Below are 21,889 nucleotides of genomic sequence, written 5' to 3'. Positions count from 1 at the left end.
GTTAGGGATATAAGGATCTAAGGGCTCACCGCAAGAGTGATAGTCACCCGGATCTTTACGCCAGGGCCATGCATCATCGTATTATTAGTATTCTTATTCTCCTTAGCGCTGTCGCTACTACTATTAGCATTATCCAGTAATAATACTACGTATTATTATAGCATTATCGTTAGCCGCGTGGAAAGCACAGCGTACAGAACATCGGACCAACCGCTCTAGTGGAGGCACGCACTATCGGCTCCATATGGTTGGTAACTGTGCTACGTGCTAGTAAGTTCCAACTAGGTAACCCATCATCGACTCTCCTAGCGATCAAGCTTTTAGCTTTGGAAGTTTTGCGCCTTTTGCGCCTTGCGCTTTGCGCTTTTCGCTCTTTGGGCTCGGCCAAGGGGGGAAATCCTCCAGGCGCCAACACACCCCTGTTCGTATCCCTGTCTGAGGATCCTGTTCTTTTCATTCGAAACTGTCATCTGAGAGGGCTTTGATCGTCGGCTTTGTCAGACCGTGTCCGATGTCGAAACAGGAGCAGCTCCACAGCTGCTGTCCAGTTTGAGGTCGAGAGAGATGCGCCTAGCTAGTTGGTCGATAGTGTTGGTCGGTGTGCAGTCAAGACTCAACGATCGCTTGCGCTGCGTCCCCATAGGCTGGGTGTTTTCTAACCGAGCTCTTTTGATGCTAAATTTACGACTGTCCAGTGTCTACCCCATACTGTCTTAGCAATACTATGCCAAGTGTTTGGAGACTCGTCCACAATCAATAGTCTCGGCCCAGAAGGAATCCTCGACCTCGTCGGACTCGTACAATCTCCAATACGCAAAACCATCGCCTCCGAGCGTCTCTGCTGTTTCGATCGAGACTGTTCGGTGACGCCACCGCTCGATGAACAAATCGCGATTCGCCATGCCCACCGTCCTACGTACCACTACAGCAAAAACGTCTGCAGCTAGTACCTTGCTATTCTGGTAGCCTGCGCGCTAGCCATGTACAATCCTCGAATAAGGATCGCTTGTGAAGGTGTTTGGTTTGTTGTTCGGGCAGACAGGAAAAAAAAACCTTTTCATGCAGTGTGACTGATTGCCCGATGTGATCGTCTCCACCCTCGGCCATGTCGAATGTCAATTCCGACGTGTACGTTTGTCCTTGGTACGGAGTAAATACTGCTGGAGGATTTGTCGAGTACGCACTTGAATGCCCCTTGCAGAATCTGCCTGGCCTGGCCTGGCCTGGCCATGACAGCCAACACCACGCGCATCGACATGTGCGCGAGCCAACAGGTCAATTTCTAGAAAGTTTGGGTTGTCGAGCTTGATGCGATCTATCACCAATGGCAGTCCCTTGCGTGATTGAGTATTACTCTATTACTCCGTAGGTTGTCGGCGAAATGCCCTCCACGTCTACCCCGCTGTCACCACGACATGGCACACCGAGGATGTGATTGATCAGACAGCGTCGGGGACAGGTCAACTGTCACAGCCGCAACAGACAGCACTTTGACGCCCGCCTTTCTGACATGCATATCCGTGGCAAAGCTTCCACCTGTAAGCAGAGAGAGCGACCGTTTCAATTTTTTCAATTGATGTCACGGCCCTGCCCATCTTCTCCAATCATATATTCCAAACAACATATTATTGTTTGGCCGTTTCGTTGTTCACATTCCGCCCCCAGAATCAATCCTATACAGCAACCGATTGGCCGTTCCCCCCCACGAGTCTCTTCCCTATCCTGGTCTCTCGGATATTGTGGTCTCATTAAGACGTTTGACACATGCAGTTAGTGCCTGTTTCAGCCTATGCATGCACACTAAATTTTCGTTTCCGAAAGGAGTGCGGCCTTGCCTGCATGGGCTGCATGGTTTTTTTGATTCCCATCACACTTTATTGCCGATCTTATTGGACAGAATCTATATTACTATTATTTTCTTTGTTTGTTTGTTATAGTAGTACGTAGTAATAATAACAATAACAATATACTCCGTATACACCGTATACACGTCACTACAAAACTACCGTTTGAAACCCAACTGCGGAGTCCTCTGCCACTTGGCATCTCAACGCTGTTCCTGCCCAGTTGCTAACAATAAACATACTTTTTTGCCAGGATTCGATCGACACGGATACGAACTGTTCTTGAGTAATTTTAGCGATGCGTGTACAGAGTATAAATCTGCATAATTATTTTTACCTTTTTACTTCAAAAAAACGCACTAGTCCTGATCAGACCTGAAACTGCGGTAGGATTTGCGGTGTCCATATCAGATAGAGGGAAAAAAGTCTATATAAGGCATCTCGTCAAGATCGTTAATAAGGATATCCACTTAGTGTTACTGAGCATAATGCAAGGCAACCCACCAAGACAAGGGTATATTTCTATATACAAGAAAAAAAGGAACAATCATGGAATAAAAATTTATAAAGAGTTCAACACACTCTGCATCGCCACGGTATTGGTATCCACTCTCTTCAGCACATACCCTCGAATCTCCTGCACCGACAGGCCAGCACCGCCGTCCGCCGCCGCGCTGCTGGCTGCTGCTGAACGTCCTCCTCCAGTATCAGCAGAGCCGCCGTTGCTTGCGGAGGTGCCGCTGGCTTGGCCACCCCGCAGTTTCTCGCGTAGAGCTTCGGGGCCAACGACAAACAGGCTGCCGACTTCGAGGAGCACGTCGATGGCGGCCTTGGCCTCGGGCTCGAGTTCCCACTCTTTAAACAGATTGACGTACCGCGTCATGTCCTTGGTGACCATCAGGCCTCCCGGTCCGTTGACTTGGAAGCGCCGGAAGTGTTCGAGCACTTGAGTGCGCACGCCTAGCGCTAGCTCTGTGAACAGAGTCGGGAGACTCGTCCCGCTGGATGGGACGTATGTGAGCGTCGTGTTGTGTAGTTGTGCTAGGAACGTGCAGATGGCCTCGCAGGTCTGAGCAATAAGTCAGCTGGATACAAATATAAAAACAAGAACAAGAAACTTACCGGAGTCTGGAGCATCTCCAGCCATGCCGTTGAGCTATCGCCCTCCTTCGGCCGAAAGTCGTTTTTCTTTTGTCCTCCCAAAAGCTTGCCAACCCATGCCAGGGCTACGTCGATTGTCCGTTGCTCGAGGGCATTTACCTTGTCCTCAACCCGGCTCACTGCCAGGTTTGCCTTCTTCTCCATGTCACGCCGGATGGTCACGTTGTTGGCAGCCAGCGGAATTAGTACCGTGTTGATACACGTCAACATCAGATGTGTGATGCTAATTGCGGCTCGCAGAGATTGGAGGTATGAAAAGTCCGGCTCTGTCTTGACGTTCTCCTGCGCCGCTGCTGCTTCAAGAGCCGCGTCGAGAGCAACATCAACATAGCTCTCTGCCATCATCAAGAGAAGCAGGTTCAGCAGAGACGCAACATCCTTGGGTGTCTCGCTGCTGACGCTCAGCTCTAGGCCACGCCCGACCCCTTCAGCCAACCATTTGAGCATGCGCTTCACGTAGTCTATGGAAAGCAACCCGTCGGCATCTGTAAACTCTGGTTCTGCTGGTCTTGCACCATCCCCGGAATTTTTCAGCCCAGCAATCCTGAGAAGTATTTGGCGTTGAGTGGGTGTAAAATCAGGCGAGTCAAGCCTGTGCACGTAGGATTCTTTAGCCGAGGCGAGAAGTTCGCTGCCACTCTTTGCTAGAGACGCCATAAAAGTGGTTGCAGCTTTCTTGCGCCGCGAATGAAAAGCAGTAAATCTGAACAAAAGAGATGTGTAGAGGTCCTCCAAGTTCCGTCTCTCTCGTTCAATGTAAGAAGACCCGACAAAGTATGGAACAAACAGCTCTTCCAATTGTTGGTCAAGTAGGATGGCTGTTTGGGATGAAATCGAGTCCGGTGCCTCGGTCAATCCATGCGTTTTCAAGTCATCTACCAAAGCATTAATATAACTTCTTGAGCTTTGCAATGACCGTAGAAACGCAAGAGACGAGATACTGCTGGCTTTCTCCAAAACCATCTCGAGTCTCTGCTGGATTGATTGCTGGAAAACACGCTGGAGGAAGCGGCTCAACACTTCGTCGTAGTAAGGGAACGCCCGACGGATGATTGCAGATTCGTCTTGCACCACCACCTTTACGTCGTCGACCAGCGACTGCAAACTAGGTTCAACCCCAGGAGGCTCTGCATCTGGATCTGCAAGCTTCTCCCACGTCTCGACATCTCCGCCAACTTCTTCGGTTACAAGTTGACTCCTGTCGATGAAAAACTGGTGCTGATTGACAAATAGAGCAATGACGCTGGCGCCTCCGTTAAAGTCGCGCAAGACGGTCGCACATTCCTTCATTCCTTCAAAGTTGGCTTTGCGGTAAAAGTCGTCAAATTGCTTGAGCAGGTCCTTTTCAAGTGTTTCGGAAAACTTTTCGATGATTTCTCTAGTATTCTTCTTTGGGAGGTTGTCATTCCCATTGCCGCCGTTTAGTGCCGGGGATGCGTCGCCATTCTGGTAGTTACCGTTGCCATTCGACCCATCATTCCAACTCTTCGGATCTAATCTCTGGCTGATTCGGAGTAATTGCTTTGCAATATGGGCTGCTCGGAGCTTGCCCTCGCTATTCCCAGACATCCGGAGAGTCTCGAGCTTTGTAGTATCGCCGTAGTTGCTGACTTCATCCCAGCATTCAATCAAGAAATGAGCATCCAGTGCCCGCCGTCGCTGTCGGTCGAGTTCTTCTAGTCGCTTCCCCGTTTCCACTGCCATATTATTGCTATCTGCCCCGTTCGAGAGTCCGGCTCCGTTCAACGAGGTATCCAGCTTCTGAAATGACTCGATTGCATGATTCAATTTCCGACCCAAGGTCGACAGGTTCTGTGCGTGCTGAGCCTCAGCGCGCCGCACAGCCGCTGACAGCTCATTTTCTCTGATCTCGAGATCGCCGAGCAGGTCGTTCAGCCGGCTCTGCGCATGCTCAAAGGTGCGAATGAGGGGTTTCGGGTCGAAAGCCTGACTGGCACCAGAGGCTGTTCCGGCGGAGCGGCGATGGGCAATGGCAGTGTCGGAAAGCGACTCAATAAAGTCTTTGACGATGTAGTCGCGGCTGGTGAAGTTCTCGAGCTCGAAACTGGGTCCCTTGGCGTAGAGCGTGCGCGAAGGCAGGTGGGCGTGTTGTTGCGAGTGAGGTTGCGATTGCGATTGCGATTGAGAGCTCGTCGATGAGCTGTCCGGCATTTTGAGAGTCAGCCAGGACGGCCCAGCATGTGTAGTAGCGCACGTTTCTCTCTGTCCGAACTTGATGTGGTTGAGCTTGAGCAGCGAGTTGACAATGAGATTGTCCGGGGAAGCAGCTCGCGTGGCGGTGGCCGACGATGCGGGCGTGTGGCTGGTGCCTGCGCCACTTGTTTACTACACACATTGAACGGCCAGAACACGTCTACTGCAGAGTTTATTTGTTGCTTTATTTAATTCATAGACTAGAAGCTGAATGAAATATATATCAGCAAGTAATAACAAATATTTTAAGTGAAGTCTGCCTTGATGGCCGATTCAATCATCGTTTATCATGATTGTTCACATGTGGATTGAATATTCGATATAGCAGATGAATTGACCGACCGGAATTTGAGGACGATCTCTCAATACCGTTTATTTTTAATTTTTTAATTTGAAAAATTCAAATGTTGTGCACATCAGCCATCAATTATTGAAATATGTATCTGCTATTATAGATAGGTCAGAGTGAGCAAAACCACCCGCTAAAAGGCGCCATTGCACGCACTAGTCTGATACAGCTCCATCTATACGCCATTAATTTCTAGATCTGCAAGTATCAACTGATAAAACTCGCGCAAGAATTTCTTTTGGTGGAAAATCCCCAAACAAACATTTGAACAGCTGAGGATGACACATAATGAGACGTTCTGCCACCGCCTTGGTGGCTCCCACTTCTTTCGGTGAGCCCAAATGCACCTTGGGGCCGCTAGAAACAAAAAAAAAAGTGGGATCGTGAGTTGTTGCTCTCGTCGACCAACCTCGCGAGAAGCTTCATCCGACCTTGATTTTATCCCCAAAACTGCACCATGAGCCAACAGACGTCCGACGACGAGGACGTTCGCGACGAGGCGACTCTGCCCACGTCCCCAGGTCGTGCCGCGGAGGAGGTGCTTGCCAGGGACCGTCAGAAGAGAACCCATAGCTACAACTATGCCTACGAAAAGTCCATGAGCCAGACCGAAGCAAAGCTCTTCTACCAGAGACACAAAGCAGCACGCGGTCCAGACGAGGATCCCTCCCGGAGCCCCAACCTGTCCCACCTTCCGACGCCTGCGAGGGCGGACAATGATGGCTCTCCCAGCTTGACCTCGAGTGTCGCATCGCTGAAGATCGCCCTGCCCTCTACCATCGGCCTTTACGATATGGCAAACACCCCCGTCCATTCGTCCAGTCCTTCGGCGTACTCGAAATTGCACGAGACGAGCCTGCTGGCTGCTGACCAGTCGGCTCGAAACCACCAGGCTCTGCAAACAGGCTTTGCACCTGGCCACAAACCACACTTGCCTATCTTCCCCGGCGCAAGTGGCGGTACTGGCCTTGGCCAAGATGCAGACGGTATCGTCTCGGATGACGACCCTGTCACTGTGGAGCTGGAAATTGTTTGTGATAAGATCCGGAAGCTGTTAGAGCTACGAAACAAGTACATGGAACTCTCCCTGCAGAACCCTGGGAGCAATCCCGTGGACTCTCCGAACTGGCGAATATACCCGTCTCCGCCGGAACCTGCGTGGGACAACGGCAAGGAACTAAAGAAAGACCAGGAGAACGCGAATCCCACCGCCGCCGATTCTTTTGGGGCAGAACAGACTGACACAACGTCTGGCGCCCGGAAGGTGCGCAAGATGGGCCAGGACATTGGAGAAGACTTTGATATGGATGATCTTTTGCCTCTCCCAGAGAAATCTCCACTGAAATTCCAGTTGGATTCAAACAGTGTCTACCAGGTATACGAGGATTCCGAGTCCACCAAGCCAATTGTCCATATTCCCTCTCTCAGAGACTTTTACGTGGACCTGGACGCAATTACCGAAGTCTCGACCGATGGACCGGTCAAATCTTTCGCATTTAGACGCCTGTCCTATCTCGAAGGAAAGTTCCAGCTTCATTCTTTGTTGAATGAGTATCAGGAGTTGGCCGACAGCAAAAAGGTCCCGCACAGAGATTTTTATAACGTCAGAAAGGTTGATACCCACGTACATCATTCGGCCTGTATGAACCAAAAGCACTTGCTGCGCTTTATCAAAAGCAAAATGAAAAAGTCGCCAGACGAGGTCGTTTTATTCCGAGACGGAAAGCACTTGACTCTCAAAGAAGTTTTTGAAAGTATTAATCTGACTGCCTATGACCTTAGCATTGACACGCTTGATATGCATGTACGTATTTCCACTGCTGAATTCGCATCGGAGCTTTTTTCTGATTTATTTCCATACAGGCCCACAAGGATTCCTTTCACCGGTTTGACAAATTCAATTTGAAATATAACCCTGTAGGAGAGTCTCGACTTCGTGAAATCTTTCTGAAAACGGACAACTACATCAAAGGTCGCTATCTTGCCGAGATCACCAAAGAAGTCATGTCCGATCTGGAGTCGAGCAAGTATCAAATGGTCGAATGGCGAATCTCTATCTATGGCAGATCCATGGAGGAGTGGGACAAACTGGCTGCATGGGTTGTCGACAACAAGCTCTTTTCACCAAATGTCCGCTGGCTCATTCAGGTCCCACGCCTTTACGACGTGTACAAGGCTAGTGGCATGATGCAGACTTATGAGGAAGTCATAAAGAATGTGTTTCAACCGCTTTTTGAGGTGACGCAGGACCCCTCTAGCCATCCCAAATTACATGTATTCTTGCAGCGCGTCATCGGATTCGATAGTGTTGATGACGAGAGCAAGGCAGAACGTCGCATATACAGAAAGTACCCGATACCAAGGGACTGGAACACAGCACAGAATCCTCCTTATAGCTACTGGATATATTTCATGTTTGCAAATATAGCATCGCTCAACTTCTGGCGTCAACAGCGTGGGTTCAACACATTCGTTTTACGACCTCACTGTGGCGAGGCTGGAGACCCGGATCACCTTGCAGCTGGATTTTTGGCTTGCCATAGTATCAGCCACGGCATTCATCTCCGAAAAGTCCCGCTACTCCAATATCTCTATTATATAAACCAGGTCGGCATTGCAATGTCTCCTCTGAGTAACAATGCTTTGTTCTTGACTTACGACAAGAACCCCTTTGCTAGTTTCTTCCGGAAGGGACTGAACGTTTCCCTCTCTACGGATGATCCACTGCAATTCGCTTTCACCAAGGAACCTCTTATGGAGGAATACGCTGTTGCAGCGCAGATATACAAGCTGAGCGCGGTCGACATGTGTGAGTTGGCTAGGAATTCGGTCATCCAGAGTGGCTTCGAGTTTGCCCTCAAGCAAAGATGGCTTGGACCTCAGTGCAATTTGCCAGGCGTTAAGGGGAATGATGTAGCCAAGAGCAATGTTCCTGACCTTCGCGAAGCATTTAGACACGAAACTCTTGTGGGCGAATTAGCTCTGTAAGTTCCCTCCCCTTTCCGCTTCGAAGCGCAATACTTATATGAAAATCAGGATCGAGAGATATACGTCCGGTACCTCTTCGCCCGCAAATCCGAACTAGGGAGTCTATTGTCTTTTGATTTTCCCAATGCATAGCTTCTAGCTGGGATTTTCTATTAGGCTTGCATATATCCTATGCTAGACCAATCCCCTCCCTGCGTTCCAGCCTCAACGGCAGCTCTAATACGGTTCAGGTAACAACAACCAGGGAACTCCTAGAGTCGGGGCTTTAATTAGGGATGCTTTGCTCCAGAAATGGTTGAATTCAGTTTTACTTTATGATGCCCGATGAAATATATCCCTTCAGAATTCGCATGAATTCTAGACCGACGAGAATACTAGATGATATTACGAGTAGACATGTCAATACACAACGTTGACGTTGAATTTATAATATTAATCATGGAAATATTTACTTTGTTCGATTATTTACAAAACTGACCCAAGGCTAATATAATAAAATATATATATATTAGGCGCCTGGTATACAATTAATGACAGTGACGCAAGCCTAGCGTCGGCAGTGTGGCGATGATCAGCGACGTAGACGTAAACGTACACCACTTTTTTTCCCCAGACCTGCCGAGGTCCGCCATTAAACAAATCCGTCATTAAAACGAAGAACAAACCCTCTTTCTCCGACATTCAGACATTCATTATCATCGTCGGAAAAACCAGATACAATTTCTTCTTTCCACCCCTATGATATATTCCAAGGACGCGGAAATTCTCCGCGAGGATGCCCGTCTTCGCGGCAAAAAGCTGTCTCCAGCCGAGCGCGAGAAGCTCGTAAAACCATACCTCCCCAGTCCCTCTGCCACAGGATCTGCACGGCGGCCTTCGACAAACAAAAAGCAGAAGCAAAAACCCAAGCCAGTACGAAAGTTTCTGAAGTCGCAGGTGCACCGGATTATATACGTTATTATCCATCTTGTGCTCGGTTTCTATGTGCGCGTTTCGCAGACTCTCGCCGCTATCAGGGACCGGATATTGGCGATTACGTACCACCATCATCGAACACCGGAGCTTATTAAAAAGGATGTCAAGGCGCTTTCTCGCTTGCCGGAGCATCTCAGTGTGTTGTTGAAGCTGCGAAAGGAGGAGGATGCGCTGCACTCGTTGATGGATGAGGCGGCGGAGCTGGCGGCTTGGACAACGTGTGCTGAGATCCCCGTGCTGAGCGTGTACGAAAGAACAGGTGAGCCGTACCACAGCCCTTTGTTTTTGTTATAAAAAGTACTGACTATTTCAAAGGTGTTCTCAAATCGTGCATGCCTGCTCTCCACAAAGCCGTCTCCGAGAAACTTGGCTTATACTACGGATCGCCTCTGAATCAACCAAACCTCCGCATCCTCGCTCCCCACCACAGCGCCTACTGCCCTGCACCTTCAAACTCTACTTCCACAAAAAGACCGAAACAAGGCTCCCTGACGATCCTGCTCCTCTCCGAGGCCGATGGACGCGAGACCCTGGTCGATCTCACCAAAACACTCGCCGAGATGTCGCAGAATGGCAAACTGTCGCCAGCAGACATTAGCACAAAACTGATTGACGCCGAAATCAGCGATATCACATACCAACCGTCGGATTCTTCACCCGCCGGGTCTCTCGAGGAGCTTGAGGGTACCGAGTTGAAGATGCTTCCGGCCGATCTTTTCCACCCTGTCAAGTCGGAGCCTGATCTCTTGATCATCTTTGGACCCTGTGTGAAGCTGGACGGGTATCCGCCCTGGCAGGTCCGGTTGACAGAGATATACTGCACGGGGGACAAGACGAGTAGCATTGCAGGTGGCAGTGAGCAGGAGACGGCCGAGTACCAAGGTTTCTTGCGCGGTCTTTGGCGGTATGCACGAGCATCTTTCAGACTCGGTCGGTAGATCGTGCCTTCTTTCTAATTTTGTTTAAACAAAAACAATTACATGTACAAATGTTTAATGGACGAAGGAAAAATTAAATTAGCGCTTTTTGCATCATTAATACTATTAGTAATTTGATCTTTTGAACCGATATATTTAGGAATTAAATCATCTTAGTTGAGTGGATTGCAAAAATATATCATATCTATATACGCAGGGTGCTCATTAAAAACACCAGCAAAAACAGCGGCCCGTGATATCATGCCAAATATGTAAAAACCCATGTTGAAAAAAACCATTCTTGAAAGCTCAGCTCTAGATTTTCGAGACAAAAAAACAAGGGATCCAAAAAGAGAAAAGTGATCGTAAAATGCAGTTCTATAACTCGCTCCATCATGTGAAGGTCAAGGAAAATGTCGATATAAATGTGTGTTTACTCCCAAACTCCGAGACTGTAACCCACAAAAAAAAAAGAAAGAAAAAAAAAGAAAAGGGAAAGGGAGAGAGAAGAGCGGGTTATTGCCACATTCGTGGGCTTGTTTCCTCTCTTCGCACGCAGCTCATACACCAGACAATTTCTTCTCCGGTGTCTGTTAATCCTTCGATTGCACAAGAAGAGCAGATCTTCCTCTGTCGTACCGTGTTGGACTGGTTATGAGTTGGTGTTTGTTGATAGTGTGTCGTTGTATGCAAATATCCATCGTCACGCCTCATGTCCATGCCGTATTCTTCGCCCTGGTGGTATTCATTTGGAGTTTCCGGAAGAGATGAAATGCTTCCGCAGTTGATGGAATTGCATTCTCTCAAACAGATATAGCACGCCCGTTGACCGCAGAGCTCGCAGTCTGCGTATGCGTCCAACATGACTTTTGTCGAGGGTTTTCGATGGCACACATGGCACGGCCGCAGGACGGGTGGCGGGATTGACAGTGTAGTTGTCGTTGTTGTGCGGGGTGATATGAGATCCTCATCGGATCCTGACATGGATGAGAAAGAGGGATCATGGTGATTATTAAAGGACGGGATCGTAAGGGTAGGCAAAGACGACTTTTTCGTGTTGGGGCTGTCGGGATTGGATTGTGCTTGACTGTGACTACCAGAGTGAGGTCGAAGGCACTGAGGCTGGCGGCTCGATTGAGGTTGTAGAATCCTCCTCTTCTTTTGCATAGCTGGCGCGGTGCTGCCTTGCTGGAGATGGAGCCATTGAGATCGAGACGACGGCGAAGATTCGGGAATGAAGCGTGGCGTAGGCGCGAGCATGTTTATGTCCTGATAATCGAGCTGGTAGGGTGGAATACCTCTGGAACGTGAAAATGTTAGCAAAGTGTTGAGAAGAAGAAGAGAAAAAAAAGAAGGCGAAGGAAGGTTGCTCTCACCCTTCGATATTCTCAATGTCCTCTTGATTCCAGAGGGCTCCATCTCTTTTTCGTTTTTTCAACGCCGCGGCAGCCGTCGATACTGCAAAGGCATCGGGGTCTGAAATGTGCATTCTCGAAGCTTTCCCTCTCGTTTCTGCTTTCTTCTTGTTTCGTGTATGTGCGAGAAGTCAAGGGGGGTTCGAAACGTCAGAGTCGGTGAGTCGTAAGCTAGTAATTATCCCTGGCGGGTGCAGGTCCGCCACAGGCAGTCTCGTTTGGGGACCAATTGGGGGACAACAGGCAGGAACTCCCCGGCCCAAAAAAAAAAAAAAAAAAAAAAAAAAAAAAAAACACCCCTTGAGTAGACGGCAAGTAGCGAGAGGGGGTGAGGTTGTATAAACCGGGGAAAGTGACGGGGTCGACCGTCGACTGGGATCAGATGATGGACTAACGCAGCTAAACTTCACGCGATAGCAATGCAGCCAATTGCCCGCCAGGCACGTGGCCCCCGCTCGGCGGTCACGGCGCGGGCCGAAACAACTGCGTTTGTTCATCCTCTTTTGTTGACTATTATTTTTGCTATACGAAGTACGAAGTATTAATATTATTAGTGTTACTGGTTTCATCTGTTGACTAGTAATTTATTCAACGTCGCCCTGCTTTTATCCAAGAGATATCAATTACGCTCGTCTTCTATGTCACCAACGCCATAAATGCATAAGAAAGCAGACAGACCGCCTACGTCCACATCTCCAGGCGAGCCTTGATCGTCTTCTCGTCCAGAGGGCCATGCTCTCCCACGTAGTTGCGTAGCACCTCAGTCATCATCAACCGCCGAGGCGCCTTTCGTCCCGTCATTAGCTCGTACTGCGCAAATCCCTGTTCCGCGACAAGCTCGAGGCCGTCGACGAGAACCCACGGCGTGTTCGTTTCTTCTCGGTAGCGACGAAGTTGCCGTGTGAGTGGCGTTTCGAGAGGCTTGTAGGCCAGCTGGAACATTGTTGTTAGTCAGAAAACTCATGCAGGAAAACAAATCATGACAAACCTCGAGGACCACGCCGCCAGTCGGGCTGCCCATCCACTGAAGAGGCATGACAAAGTTTGCGGGCGGTCGATCTTGCACACTTGATTCAGGCACACAAGAAACAATCATCGATGGGAAAGCCAGCTCAGGCGGCCACGGTTCTTCGGCCGAGCGCAACACACGTACGGCAGCTCCGGAATCGGTGTGTTCAGAGGCAACCCACGAGTTGAAATGCCGAGCCACCTCTTCTGCTCGCGACAGTGTCCGGTTCAGAACAAAGATCTTGCGGCATCCCAGTTGTAGCATGGCATAGATGGCGGCCCGCGCCATTCCTCCGGCTCCAATCACCAAGCCGGTCGTCTTGACCGGACTGATAGCATTTCGAGGCGATAGGTTCCGGCGTAAGCACACCATGATACTGATCCAGTCTGTGTTCTCTCCCCACCATGCAGCAATACGTCCAGCTTGGTTTCGACGACTTGCTTGCTCTGGAAGCGGGTAGATGGTCCCGTCTGCACTCGCCCGTAGAGGCATTACCGTGTTGATGGCTCCAATTGCTTCCGCATGCCGACTTTTGTATGTCAACTGGCTGGCAATGTCGACTCGCCAGGGCTGGACCACACTGCTGCCACCAAAGTGCGGGTCGTGTCGCCACTCATCTAGAATAGCAACTGACGGCTTGTCTGGGATGCGATATACATGTTCCAGGCCGCAGCTCCGGTACGCAGCATTGTGCATTGCCGGAGATATACTGTAGGCCACACTGGCCCCGATGATGTAGAAATTGAGTGGATCTAGCATATAGCTTTGAAACAGCGCGCGGACGCCATCTTGAGATGTGATTTGGGGATCGTTTTCTTTCTGCACACTTCGTGGTATGGCAGGGTGAGTGACCGAAGTCAGGTTGCAGTTGAATACCTGGGAACTCCTTCCTATCGAACCCACGTTGAATGCAATTATCGGTGGATGAGTGCCTGATAACGACTTGATCCGGTCAACAAACTTGCGAACAGATTCGTTGTCTTCTCTCGAGGTCGCTGTACGCAGGATCCGCACAAGTTGACAGCCTAATCTCTCGGCTTCTAGGTAGATTGATAGACAGGCATCATCTTCCCATGATATGCCGGATGATGGCTCCAGTGTGTAATGCCCGATGATCTTCGTCATGCCCCGACCCCGTACAACTTGTACTGGCCGGGTTTGATCCCGACCCAGATCGATGGCTAAATACTCAACCCCAAGTCGTAGCCCATACTCAATAATCTGAAAGTAGAGCTCTCGCGGTTTCTCAGGGTTTGAATTGTGTGGACTAATGCCAAGGGCAGCAATATCGACCGAGTAGATTATAGGGACCTTGGCAATTCTGCGTAGGGTAGAGACATACTTTGCCACGCTGTTGACAGAGTCGGAATTCCAGGAATCTATGCACAGCTCGATTGCATCACTGCCTGACTCCAATTCCGAAAGGTCAATTACATCACTCGTAAGCGTAGACAACCGAATAAACACGGCATGGGTATAGTATCGCTTTTCAGGAGGGGTTTCAAGCAACACAAATGGTGAATCAAAACCAGGGTCGGTAGCCATAGCCCCAGTAATAAACCTGACGAATCGAGTGAAATCCTCTTTGGCATCCTTCAACCTAAAGGCATAGTTGACGGACCGTCGGTCTGGAGTGCCTTCTTCTTGTGATAGATCCATGGGTACATGCTCTTCAAGATTGTAGAATTCAAAGTTGGAACACGTCCGATGATAGGGATCGCCGTTTTCAAGCCGTTTCGCCGAGGAATCTTGCAGTCGCAGCAATCGCTGTATCTGGTCCATATCTCGCAACAGGTAGACCACCGGGTTGGTTTGCGAGTATTGGCGAAGATGTTCCTGGATCACGCGAGTCAAACTGCCCAGGCCACACTCGATCACGCAGTGTGTCCGGTGGTTGTCAAGCATCAATTTAAGAACCTCAATATCCCGTCGTTGGAATTCATGACTGCCAAACTTTTGCAAGAACTCATGACGAGTATGGCCAGTGACCTCTTTGAAAAAGTAGTCCTCTGTAATAAACCTGCGGTTCAAGGCGGCGGCCGCAATGAAGCCCAAGGACCGCTTGCCAGAGCCTCGAATGCCCACCAGGACAAGAGACGCATCTGAATTAAAGTTCCTCCGTGAAAGAGGCGGGGTCAAGGCATGCATTTTGGATGCGCGCTGGCCGGACAGCGAGATGGGAGACATGGGTCAAAAATACTCGGCGGTTTCATGCGCTGCATGCTATGCAACACCGTCGTGTGCGCGATGCTTGCTATTGGGTGTAGTGAAATAGGCAGTGTCTTATACTTTACAGAGACTGCTGGGGGGCAAGCCACAGTTTCCGAGCACATATATATCAAGGTAGATGCGACAGCTGAATGACCCTTAATAATATTATTATCGAGGAGGCGGAAGTCTGACAACGTCGAACCGGCAAGAATGATGGACGCGGGGATCGACTTTCCCGTGAAGTAACTTTAAAAGACCCACCACGTTTCTTCCCAGCGCCGACACTCCAGTCCAGAGGAATCTCGTCTCTGCGCTTGTCTGGCCTAGTCTGGGGTGTCAGTGCCTCGATATAGAGCTTCATAAACCCCAGTCTATTCTGTCACCGATCATGCATCAATTGGAGGAGGGCATTGCAGTGCGTATAAAATCCGGCTAAGCCCTTATCCACCCGGTCTTCATGAGAGCCTTCAAATATACAGGAATTGACCTGAATAGAACGGCTCTGGGGATAGATGGCCTCAAGGCAACTTTAGACTTTTGCAATTGGCGTGAGGAATGTCTCTCCTGTGTTCGATGCTTTATTCCATCGGCGGATACACGTCAGCTCTAGTCCTAGCTGCTAATTATCCCCAGGCTTAGGGAAGCCACTTAAAGAATTAAGATTAAGGAGTAGGCTTTGAGCACATACAGATTATTCATGATCAATAATCGGGTATGAATGCTTATTATAATGCGGAGTAGATAGATACTATACGGCACACCGTACGCGCGTCTTTTAAAAACCGATCTGTAATATTACATTTCTGTTGCCACATCCTCGCCGAGTACACCAACGCCCGTATTTGTTCCATATACACTTCCATATACAATGGCCATTTCGAGGTAGTAATATTTAGACTGCCACAAGTCAACTTCAATTAAAAAGACCACAAACTGGTTGACAATGGGTGATACATGAATATATTGATTGTCTCCATTCGTACCTATGGGTAAACGGACTAATAATAGGTAGACTGAGCCCCGACAGATATATGTAGCCAGTCCGTGGCGATAGTCCAAAGATGCGTGGCTTGATGAATCATCCCGTTTTAATACGGTATTGTATTTGTGGTCTGCCCCGTAGCCCACTCTTAGCGGCAGTACTCGGACTTGTTACCTTCGTCTTCATCACGTCAGCTGCGATCGTGCATCTTGCGATTCAACAAACGCTCTATTCCGCGCAACTATTTCCTCGACCAAGCCAATTGGCATACGGCGTAGCCTTTTCAGAGACCGGCCTGTCAGACAAAATTGGTCTATCCTACCGATTCTCGATTCCCATGCCCGCGCCAGCGTCGAACCGGAACCGTCATTAGCCGACGCGATCGATACACTGGCCATTATCGAACGACGCTGGTTGGCTATTCCACTCGTCGATCTGAGATAGCATCTCACTACATTTGCCATGCTCTGGGGATTATAAACTGCCCTCTATGGACGAGGGTTCGGCTACGAAAGGCACTCGCCGCAAAAGGGTCTCACGTGCCTGTGATCGCTGCCGTAGTAAGAAGGACAAATGCGATGGGATTCGGCCGACATGTTCTGCTTGCCAGGCATCGGGTCAGGCCTGTTCATACGATCCGAATGCGCGAAAGCGAGGACTGCCTGAAGGCTACGTGCGGGGTCTCGAAAAGCTATGGGCACTCTCAATATGCAACATTGAGGGGTTCGAAGATGCCATGCTGACAATGCTCGGCGCGACTGAACGGGCTAGTGATAGGAGAGACCGGATGATGCAACTATGGACAGACGAAGGGGCGTCGGATAATCTACATGAGCTATGGAAGACGAGCAGGCTGTGTCGCGCTTTGGAGAAAATGCTCTCACCCGCAGATTCAGAACAGACGCAATCACCGACGAAGAGACAACGCGAAGACGATGGTAATGATACCTATTATGGATCCTCGAGCCAGTGGGGGTTTCGGGTTGGCCACGGCCAAGATCTCGTTGGAGTTGAAGGCCCGCGAGTCGTTGAGCCTGCATCAACACCACTGGCTAAGAGACCAAGACTCTCGTCAGCTACAGAAAACAATCTGTCAGTATTAGGCAAACCAAATAACCGACAGAACTTGCCACTTCCATCTCATGCGCCTCAGCTGCTGGAAACATACTTCTCCAAGACTCATCCGTGGTTTCCAATCATTCTGAAGCACAATATTCTACGCGCGTCCTATTTGTATGCAAACGGTGCATCTCATGCTGGTATCTCATCCACAGGTTCGGGGGATCATGCTGCACTGTGGGCAATACTGAGTTACACCACCGGACAAGAATATAGAGGTATCCAAGAGCACGGAGCTTTCGTACATGATCCTTTAGGCCAGGCCAGAGAATTTTATTCTATTGCGCGGAGTTTGATACCTTCCGAAAAAGACAAGTTTGATCTTGGTCATATCCAGGCCTTGTTGCTGCTTACATTGGTCAACGTTGGCCTGGAAGATTGGACCGCAGCCTGGTTATTGAGCGGTCAAGCAGCCAGGATGGTGGAAGCCATGGAACTGCCGAAGAATCTAGAAAGGCATCGCTCAGACGAAGCCCGCCAGCGAAAAGCAGTTTTTATGGGATGTTTCATAATAGACTCAATCCTTTCCGTTCGTCTTTCCCGGCCTCCTTGTCTAAGAGGGTACGACGCTATTCTGCCTGGTCAGCTTGAAGAGGACGGTCTTGAAGAATGGAATTCTTGGGTTGATGTGCTACCATCTCATGCGGCACTTGAGAACATAAATGCGCCACATAGAGGCCCTCTAATGGCTCTCAGCTGCTTCAATCGTTTGTTTGAACTGACGAGCCTCCTCAACAAGGTTTCTTTGCAGCCTCCGCAAGCAGCAAATGACCAACACTTTGTTCAACAAATATTAATAGAGCTCAGGTCATTAGATGACCGACTTCCAGCCGGATGCCGTTTAATCGGTTCTGAAAGCGATCAGGCCGAGAACCGTTCGGCCCTTCTTCCCCATCAAAGCTACTTATACATTGTATACGCATCAACGCTACTGTTGCTATATACAAGACAACTGAACCAGGGCCATTCTATGCAGGGGAATTCTCAAATAATCTTTGACAGCATCAAGAACATCCTTTATCGCACGCTGGACGTTTTATCACATCACATGGAGAATTTCCAAGCATGCGGCTTCCCTCCATTATCCGAATTTTCCTTGCGGTCAATCATAGAGTCATTGATGTCTGTGCGAGCAAAACTCGAAGCAGTCGGCTTTCCTGTTTCAAAGTGGATGAATATTTATCTTCAAAAACTCAATGAACTCGGTTTACCCTGGCCAGTCTTCAGATCACTGAGAGATACAATGGTGAATCTTGTCTATGGTTCGCCTGGTGCATATCCATTGCCACAGCAAATATCAAGTGGAAGCATAGATACCGGGAACCAGTCTTACCCTCACCCCTCCGACCCGAAAATGCCTTCTTCGTATGTTCCAAACATACGCAAACCTAGTATCACGCCTACAGACAGCCGGTACAGCCCTATAAACAGAAACTGGAGCTCTGGCTACAGCCCCAAACCTCATAATAGCCACAATTTATTACAGCCAGAGGGGATGTTTGCAACATCACCTAAACCCGGCACCGAAAATTTACACTCTTCCGCTGCTATGGATGCTTCCAACCAAGACCATACGGCAGCCGACATCCTTGGCAAGTTAATGGGAAGCGGGAAAGCAAAGTCTTCATCTTCCGACTCCAACGACCCTACAAATCTTCTCAGTCACAGACCTCGTCAACCGGAAACTCCCGAATCGGCAAAACCCCAACCTAGCGTCTCTGGCTCTACCGACCGATTCCCCCCTCTTCACGGCGGGTTCAATGTTGGCCAGGGCGGAACATACATGACCGATGAGGCATCGTCGTCTCCGAATGATCTTGATTCAATCTTCAAGGAACTGGCATACTTGGATACCACCGACTGGGCTAATAGCCGTCAAGAAGGCCTCCGAGATTTCGGATTTATGGATGATAGCACCTTCCAAGCATTCTGTCACGACCCTGATCGATTAGTTGGATCACGCCCACTTGTGCTGCCAACGGCCATGTCGATTGCAGATATATGGCCACCTCCAGGATTCTTCCCAGAGGCATTCCAAGGCAACAACACCAACCCTCCAAAGGAAGGCGTCAGACCGGAATGATCAAGTCGTTTTATTGCTTAGTTTCCTGCATGTTTTCTAGATTGCAAAGGAAGCTTGGAGTTATGATAGATACCCAAAGGCCTGTGCTTCTAAGTCTTTTACTCGTGATGAAAATGGCTTCAATGTTGTATGAATGAAGATTACTGTCCCCCCACACCCCTGTATAACAGAATGTCCTGAGACATTTGAAACGATATGATTTTCATCAATGATATCTAGGAAGTATGATATCAATTGATATGTATACAAATATAATTGAATGTTAACCTTGATGATTTGATTACGTTGGACGAGAGTAACGCTGACTACTTGATATCAACATATGAGATTATAGAAAGGAAGGACCCAAAACTTGTTAAACTGTCAGCAATAAACATTCGTATAGTACATATATGTACATCGATATAATTTTATCCATTACTATACATGAAGCCATTCACAAAATCATTCCTTGCATATATGTACCTCATCAAAACTAAACACAAGGTCACACCTAGATGTTCCCCCCACCCGGTCATCTTTCAAACATCGGTTATTTGAAGCCGTGCTAGGCTATAGCCTGATTCTGCTTTCTCTTGGCTAGAATCATGACTGGCACGATGGTCACTAAAGCGCCTGCTACGACAATGGCAGCCTGGATTCCAAAGACCACCCCACAACCATTTCTCGAAATCCATGCAGACTGAAAATATCCCACGGAGAAGCCGCCGCAGGTGCGCCACATGTTGATGATTGCGCTGACAGAAGTGGAATGCGAAGGGAACTTTTCGAGAGCATAGGCTGTGATGGCGCTGCAATACTTCAATGTAAGCGACGTCGCAATATGCAAGTGTTGTTAAAGTGGGAGTATAGACTTACACAGTGGTAGCGATCATACCGAGATTTACCATAATCCAACCAAACGCAAGACCAATCCAATGCTTGCCAAAATTTAGGGTTAAACCGTATGTAAGCAGACCAGCTGCTAGACTACCAACGGGAAACCAGATGCCATGGAGGCGGTATTCAGGACGCCAGGAGGAGGACGATACCATAGAATCGAGGTGTTCACTATCATTATCTGACTGGGTGTTTTCGCGGCGTTGGTGGGTATTATAAATCCATTCGTTGAAGAAGTAACCAAACAAGTAACCTGCATATTTAAGTGAGCTCAAACTTCTATAGGGATTTGCATATCACAACGAAACATACCACTGAGCGCGCCAACGACACCAGCAAAACGCATCGACGATGCTTGGACTGTGTCAAAAGAATATGGCGGAGAATGCAAGAACGTATCCACGGTCGTCGTGATTCCAATTGGCCAGCAAAAATTAATCATCGTGGCAATTCCAGGTAGTAGTAGAGATATCTTTAAAACAAGTTTTAACAAGACTTTTGATTGCGTTGTCAATGTTTCCCATTTAGGAAGATGAGTATTTCCGATGCCGAAAAATGAGCGTAGTCGAGTGTGCATTGATTTCTGATAGGGCAATGTAGCAGATCGGTCAAGGTAGAAAGTTTCGTATCCGAATAAAATTATAAACAGAGTAGAGACGCCGTAGAGGGCTGTCAAAACCCCAAAGGAAACGGCCCATTGGTTGTGACTTCCGTCGAGAATATATCCAGCCAGTGCAGGGCCGATGAATGGTCCCACGAGGAACGTGGTTCCCCTAATAGAAAGATTAGAGATTATTGCTTGAAGATAGAAAACACCGAGCTTACCAAATGTTAATCATGCGTGGCCACTCCTTTGGCGCGTACATGTCATAAATAATAGGAAGGCCAACGACTTGTGGAACTGTGCCAAAGAAACCCTGAAGGGATCGGAAGATGGTGAATACTCCCCACGAATTGGATAGTGTTGCCCCAAGAATCATGAACATGGTGATGACTTGGCTCCAGAACCACACGGGAAGCCTGCGAATGAAGTGAGCATCGTGATTGATTCTGACATCAACTTGCGTATGTTTCCTTACCTTCCATAGGCCTCTATCAGCGGTACTGCTACAATACCACCGAAGCCTTGAAGAAGAATACCGTAATTCAAACTGGTTGCAGAGTGGCTAACAGTAATGTTCCACTGCAGAGCCTGGGTTACGACCAATGTTGCACCCCATGTCATCCCTCTATAAACAACCATCAGCAGGTTACTCAACAAATAAGGGCAGAGCCGTCGTACCCATCCGCAAGAAGCGAGCTGGAGATCAGAGCGGTAAACAGTAGGCGCTTTTTGGCGGGACTCCAACAACGAGGATTCTTTTCCTCGCTGGCGTCTCGGGGCTTCATGCTGTGAGTCTCATGGCAGTCACCAAAATCACCATCATAGGGCAAGACGGTCTGGCTGATGCGTGGGCTCGAGCAGTCGGCCTTGAGCTCGGCGATATCACTGGCCATGGTGTCGGAGAATATAAGGAGAGAAGAAGATGTACGAAGGCGGAGCGAACCAATATGGACAAAAGAAGAAGGCGAAGAACAGACGCGTGACTAATGCACGCGAGTTGAAGGAGCTGCGGAAGGAGCGACTGTGTGCAACGTCCAGCAACTTCTTCTTGCTTTCCGCTCTCTCTCGGTGCCAATCAGTACTGGGAAGGATTACAACAGCAGAAAAGAGGGCTTCAGACAGCAGAGACTCGCTGTCAA

General features: G+C 48.9%; 6 protein-coding genes across 6 annotated transcripts; 2 read left to right on the top strand and 4 right to left on the bottom strand.

Moving 5' to 3' along the window:
• Positions 1–2,406: 2,406 nt before the first annotated feature.
• Positions 2,407–5,342, bottom strand: TRUGW13939_01013 (uncharacterized protein; the record flags this gene model as incomplete). Its single annotated transcript, XM_035484219.1, has 2 exons — positions 2,407–2,913; positions 2,967–5,342. Coding segments are annotated over 2 exons (2,883 nt in total), but the record flags the coding sequence as incomplete, so codon positions are not given.
• Positions 5,343–6,025: 683 nt separating this feature from the next.
• TRUGW13939_01012 (uncharacterized protein) lies at positions 6,026–10,469 on the top strand (the record flags this gene model as incomplete). The annotated part of the gene is made up of 5 exons (XM_035484218.1): positions 6,026–7,372; positions 7,432–8,552; positions 8,735–8,786; positions 9,271–9,790; positions 9,847–10,469. The coding sequence occupies 5 exons, from the start codon at positions 6,026–6,028 to the stop codon at positions 10,467–10,469; spliced, it is 3,663 nt and encodes a 1,220-aa protein (XP_035340111.1).
• A 495-nt stretch (positions 10,470–10,964) lies between these two features.
• On the bottom strand, positions 10,965–11,937 carry TRUGW13939_01011 (uncharacterized protein; the record flags this gene model as incomplete). The annotated part of the gene is made up of 2 exons (XM_035484217.1): positions 10,965–11,748; positions 11,825–11,937. 2 exons carry the CDS (start codon positions 11,935–11,937, stop codon positions 10,965–10,967), a joined length of 897 nt encoding a protein of 298 aa, XP_035340110.1.
• Positions 11,938–12,544: 607 nt separating this feature from the next.
• Positions 12,545–15,059, bottom strand: TRUGW13939_01010 (uncharacterized protein; the record flags this gene model as incomplete). The annotated part of the gene is made up of 2 exons (XM_035484216.1): positions 12,545–12,796; positions 12,852–15,059. The coding sequence occupies 2 exons, from the start codon at positions 15,057–15,059 to the stop codon at positions 12,545–12,547; spliced, it is 2,460 nt and encodes an 819-aa protein (XP_035340109.1).
• Positions 15,060–16,555: 1,496 nt separating this feature from the next.
• TRUGW13939_01009 (uncharacterized protein) lies at positions 16,556–19,267 on the top strand (the record flags this gene model as incomplete). The annotated part of the gene is made up of 1 exon (XM_035484215.1): positions 16,556–19,267. The coding sequence occupies one exon, from the start codon at positions 16,556–16,558 to the stop codon at positions 19,265–19,267; it is 2,712 nt and encodes a 903-aa protein (XP_035340108.1).
• Positions 19,268–19,814: 547 nt separating this feature from the next.
• TRUGW13939_01008 (uncharacterized protein) lies at positions 19,815–21,643 on the bottom strand (the record flags this gene model as incomplete). The annotated part of the gene is made up of 6 exons (XM_035484214.1): positions 19,815–20,058; positions 20,126–20,399; positions 20,459–20,919; positions 20,972–21,166; positions 21,226–21,375; positions 21,429–21,643. The coding sequence occupies 6 exons, from the start codon at positions 21,641–21,643 to the stop codon at positions 19,815–19,817; spliced, it is 1,539 nt and encodes a 512-aa protein (XP_035340107.1).
• Positions 21,644–21,889: the final 246 nt, after the last annotated feature.

This window comes from Talaromyces rugulosus, chromosome I, assembly GCF_013368755.1.
Source record: "Talaromyces rugulosus chromosome I, complete sequence".
Classification (NCBI taxonomy): domain Eukaryota; kingdom Fungi; phylum Ascomycota; class Eurotiomycetes; order Eurotiales; family Trichocomaceae; genus Talaromyces; species Talaromyces rugulosus.
The sequence above is the reverse complement of the archived record's forward strand: the minus strand, read 5'-3'. Positions and strand labels throughout refer to the sequence as shown.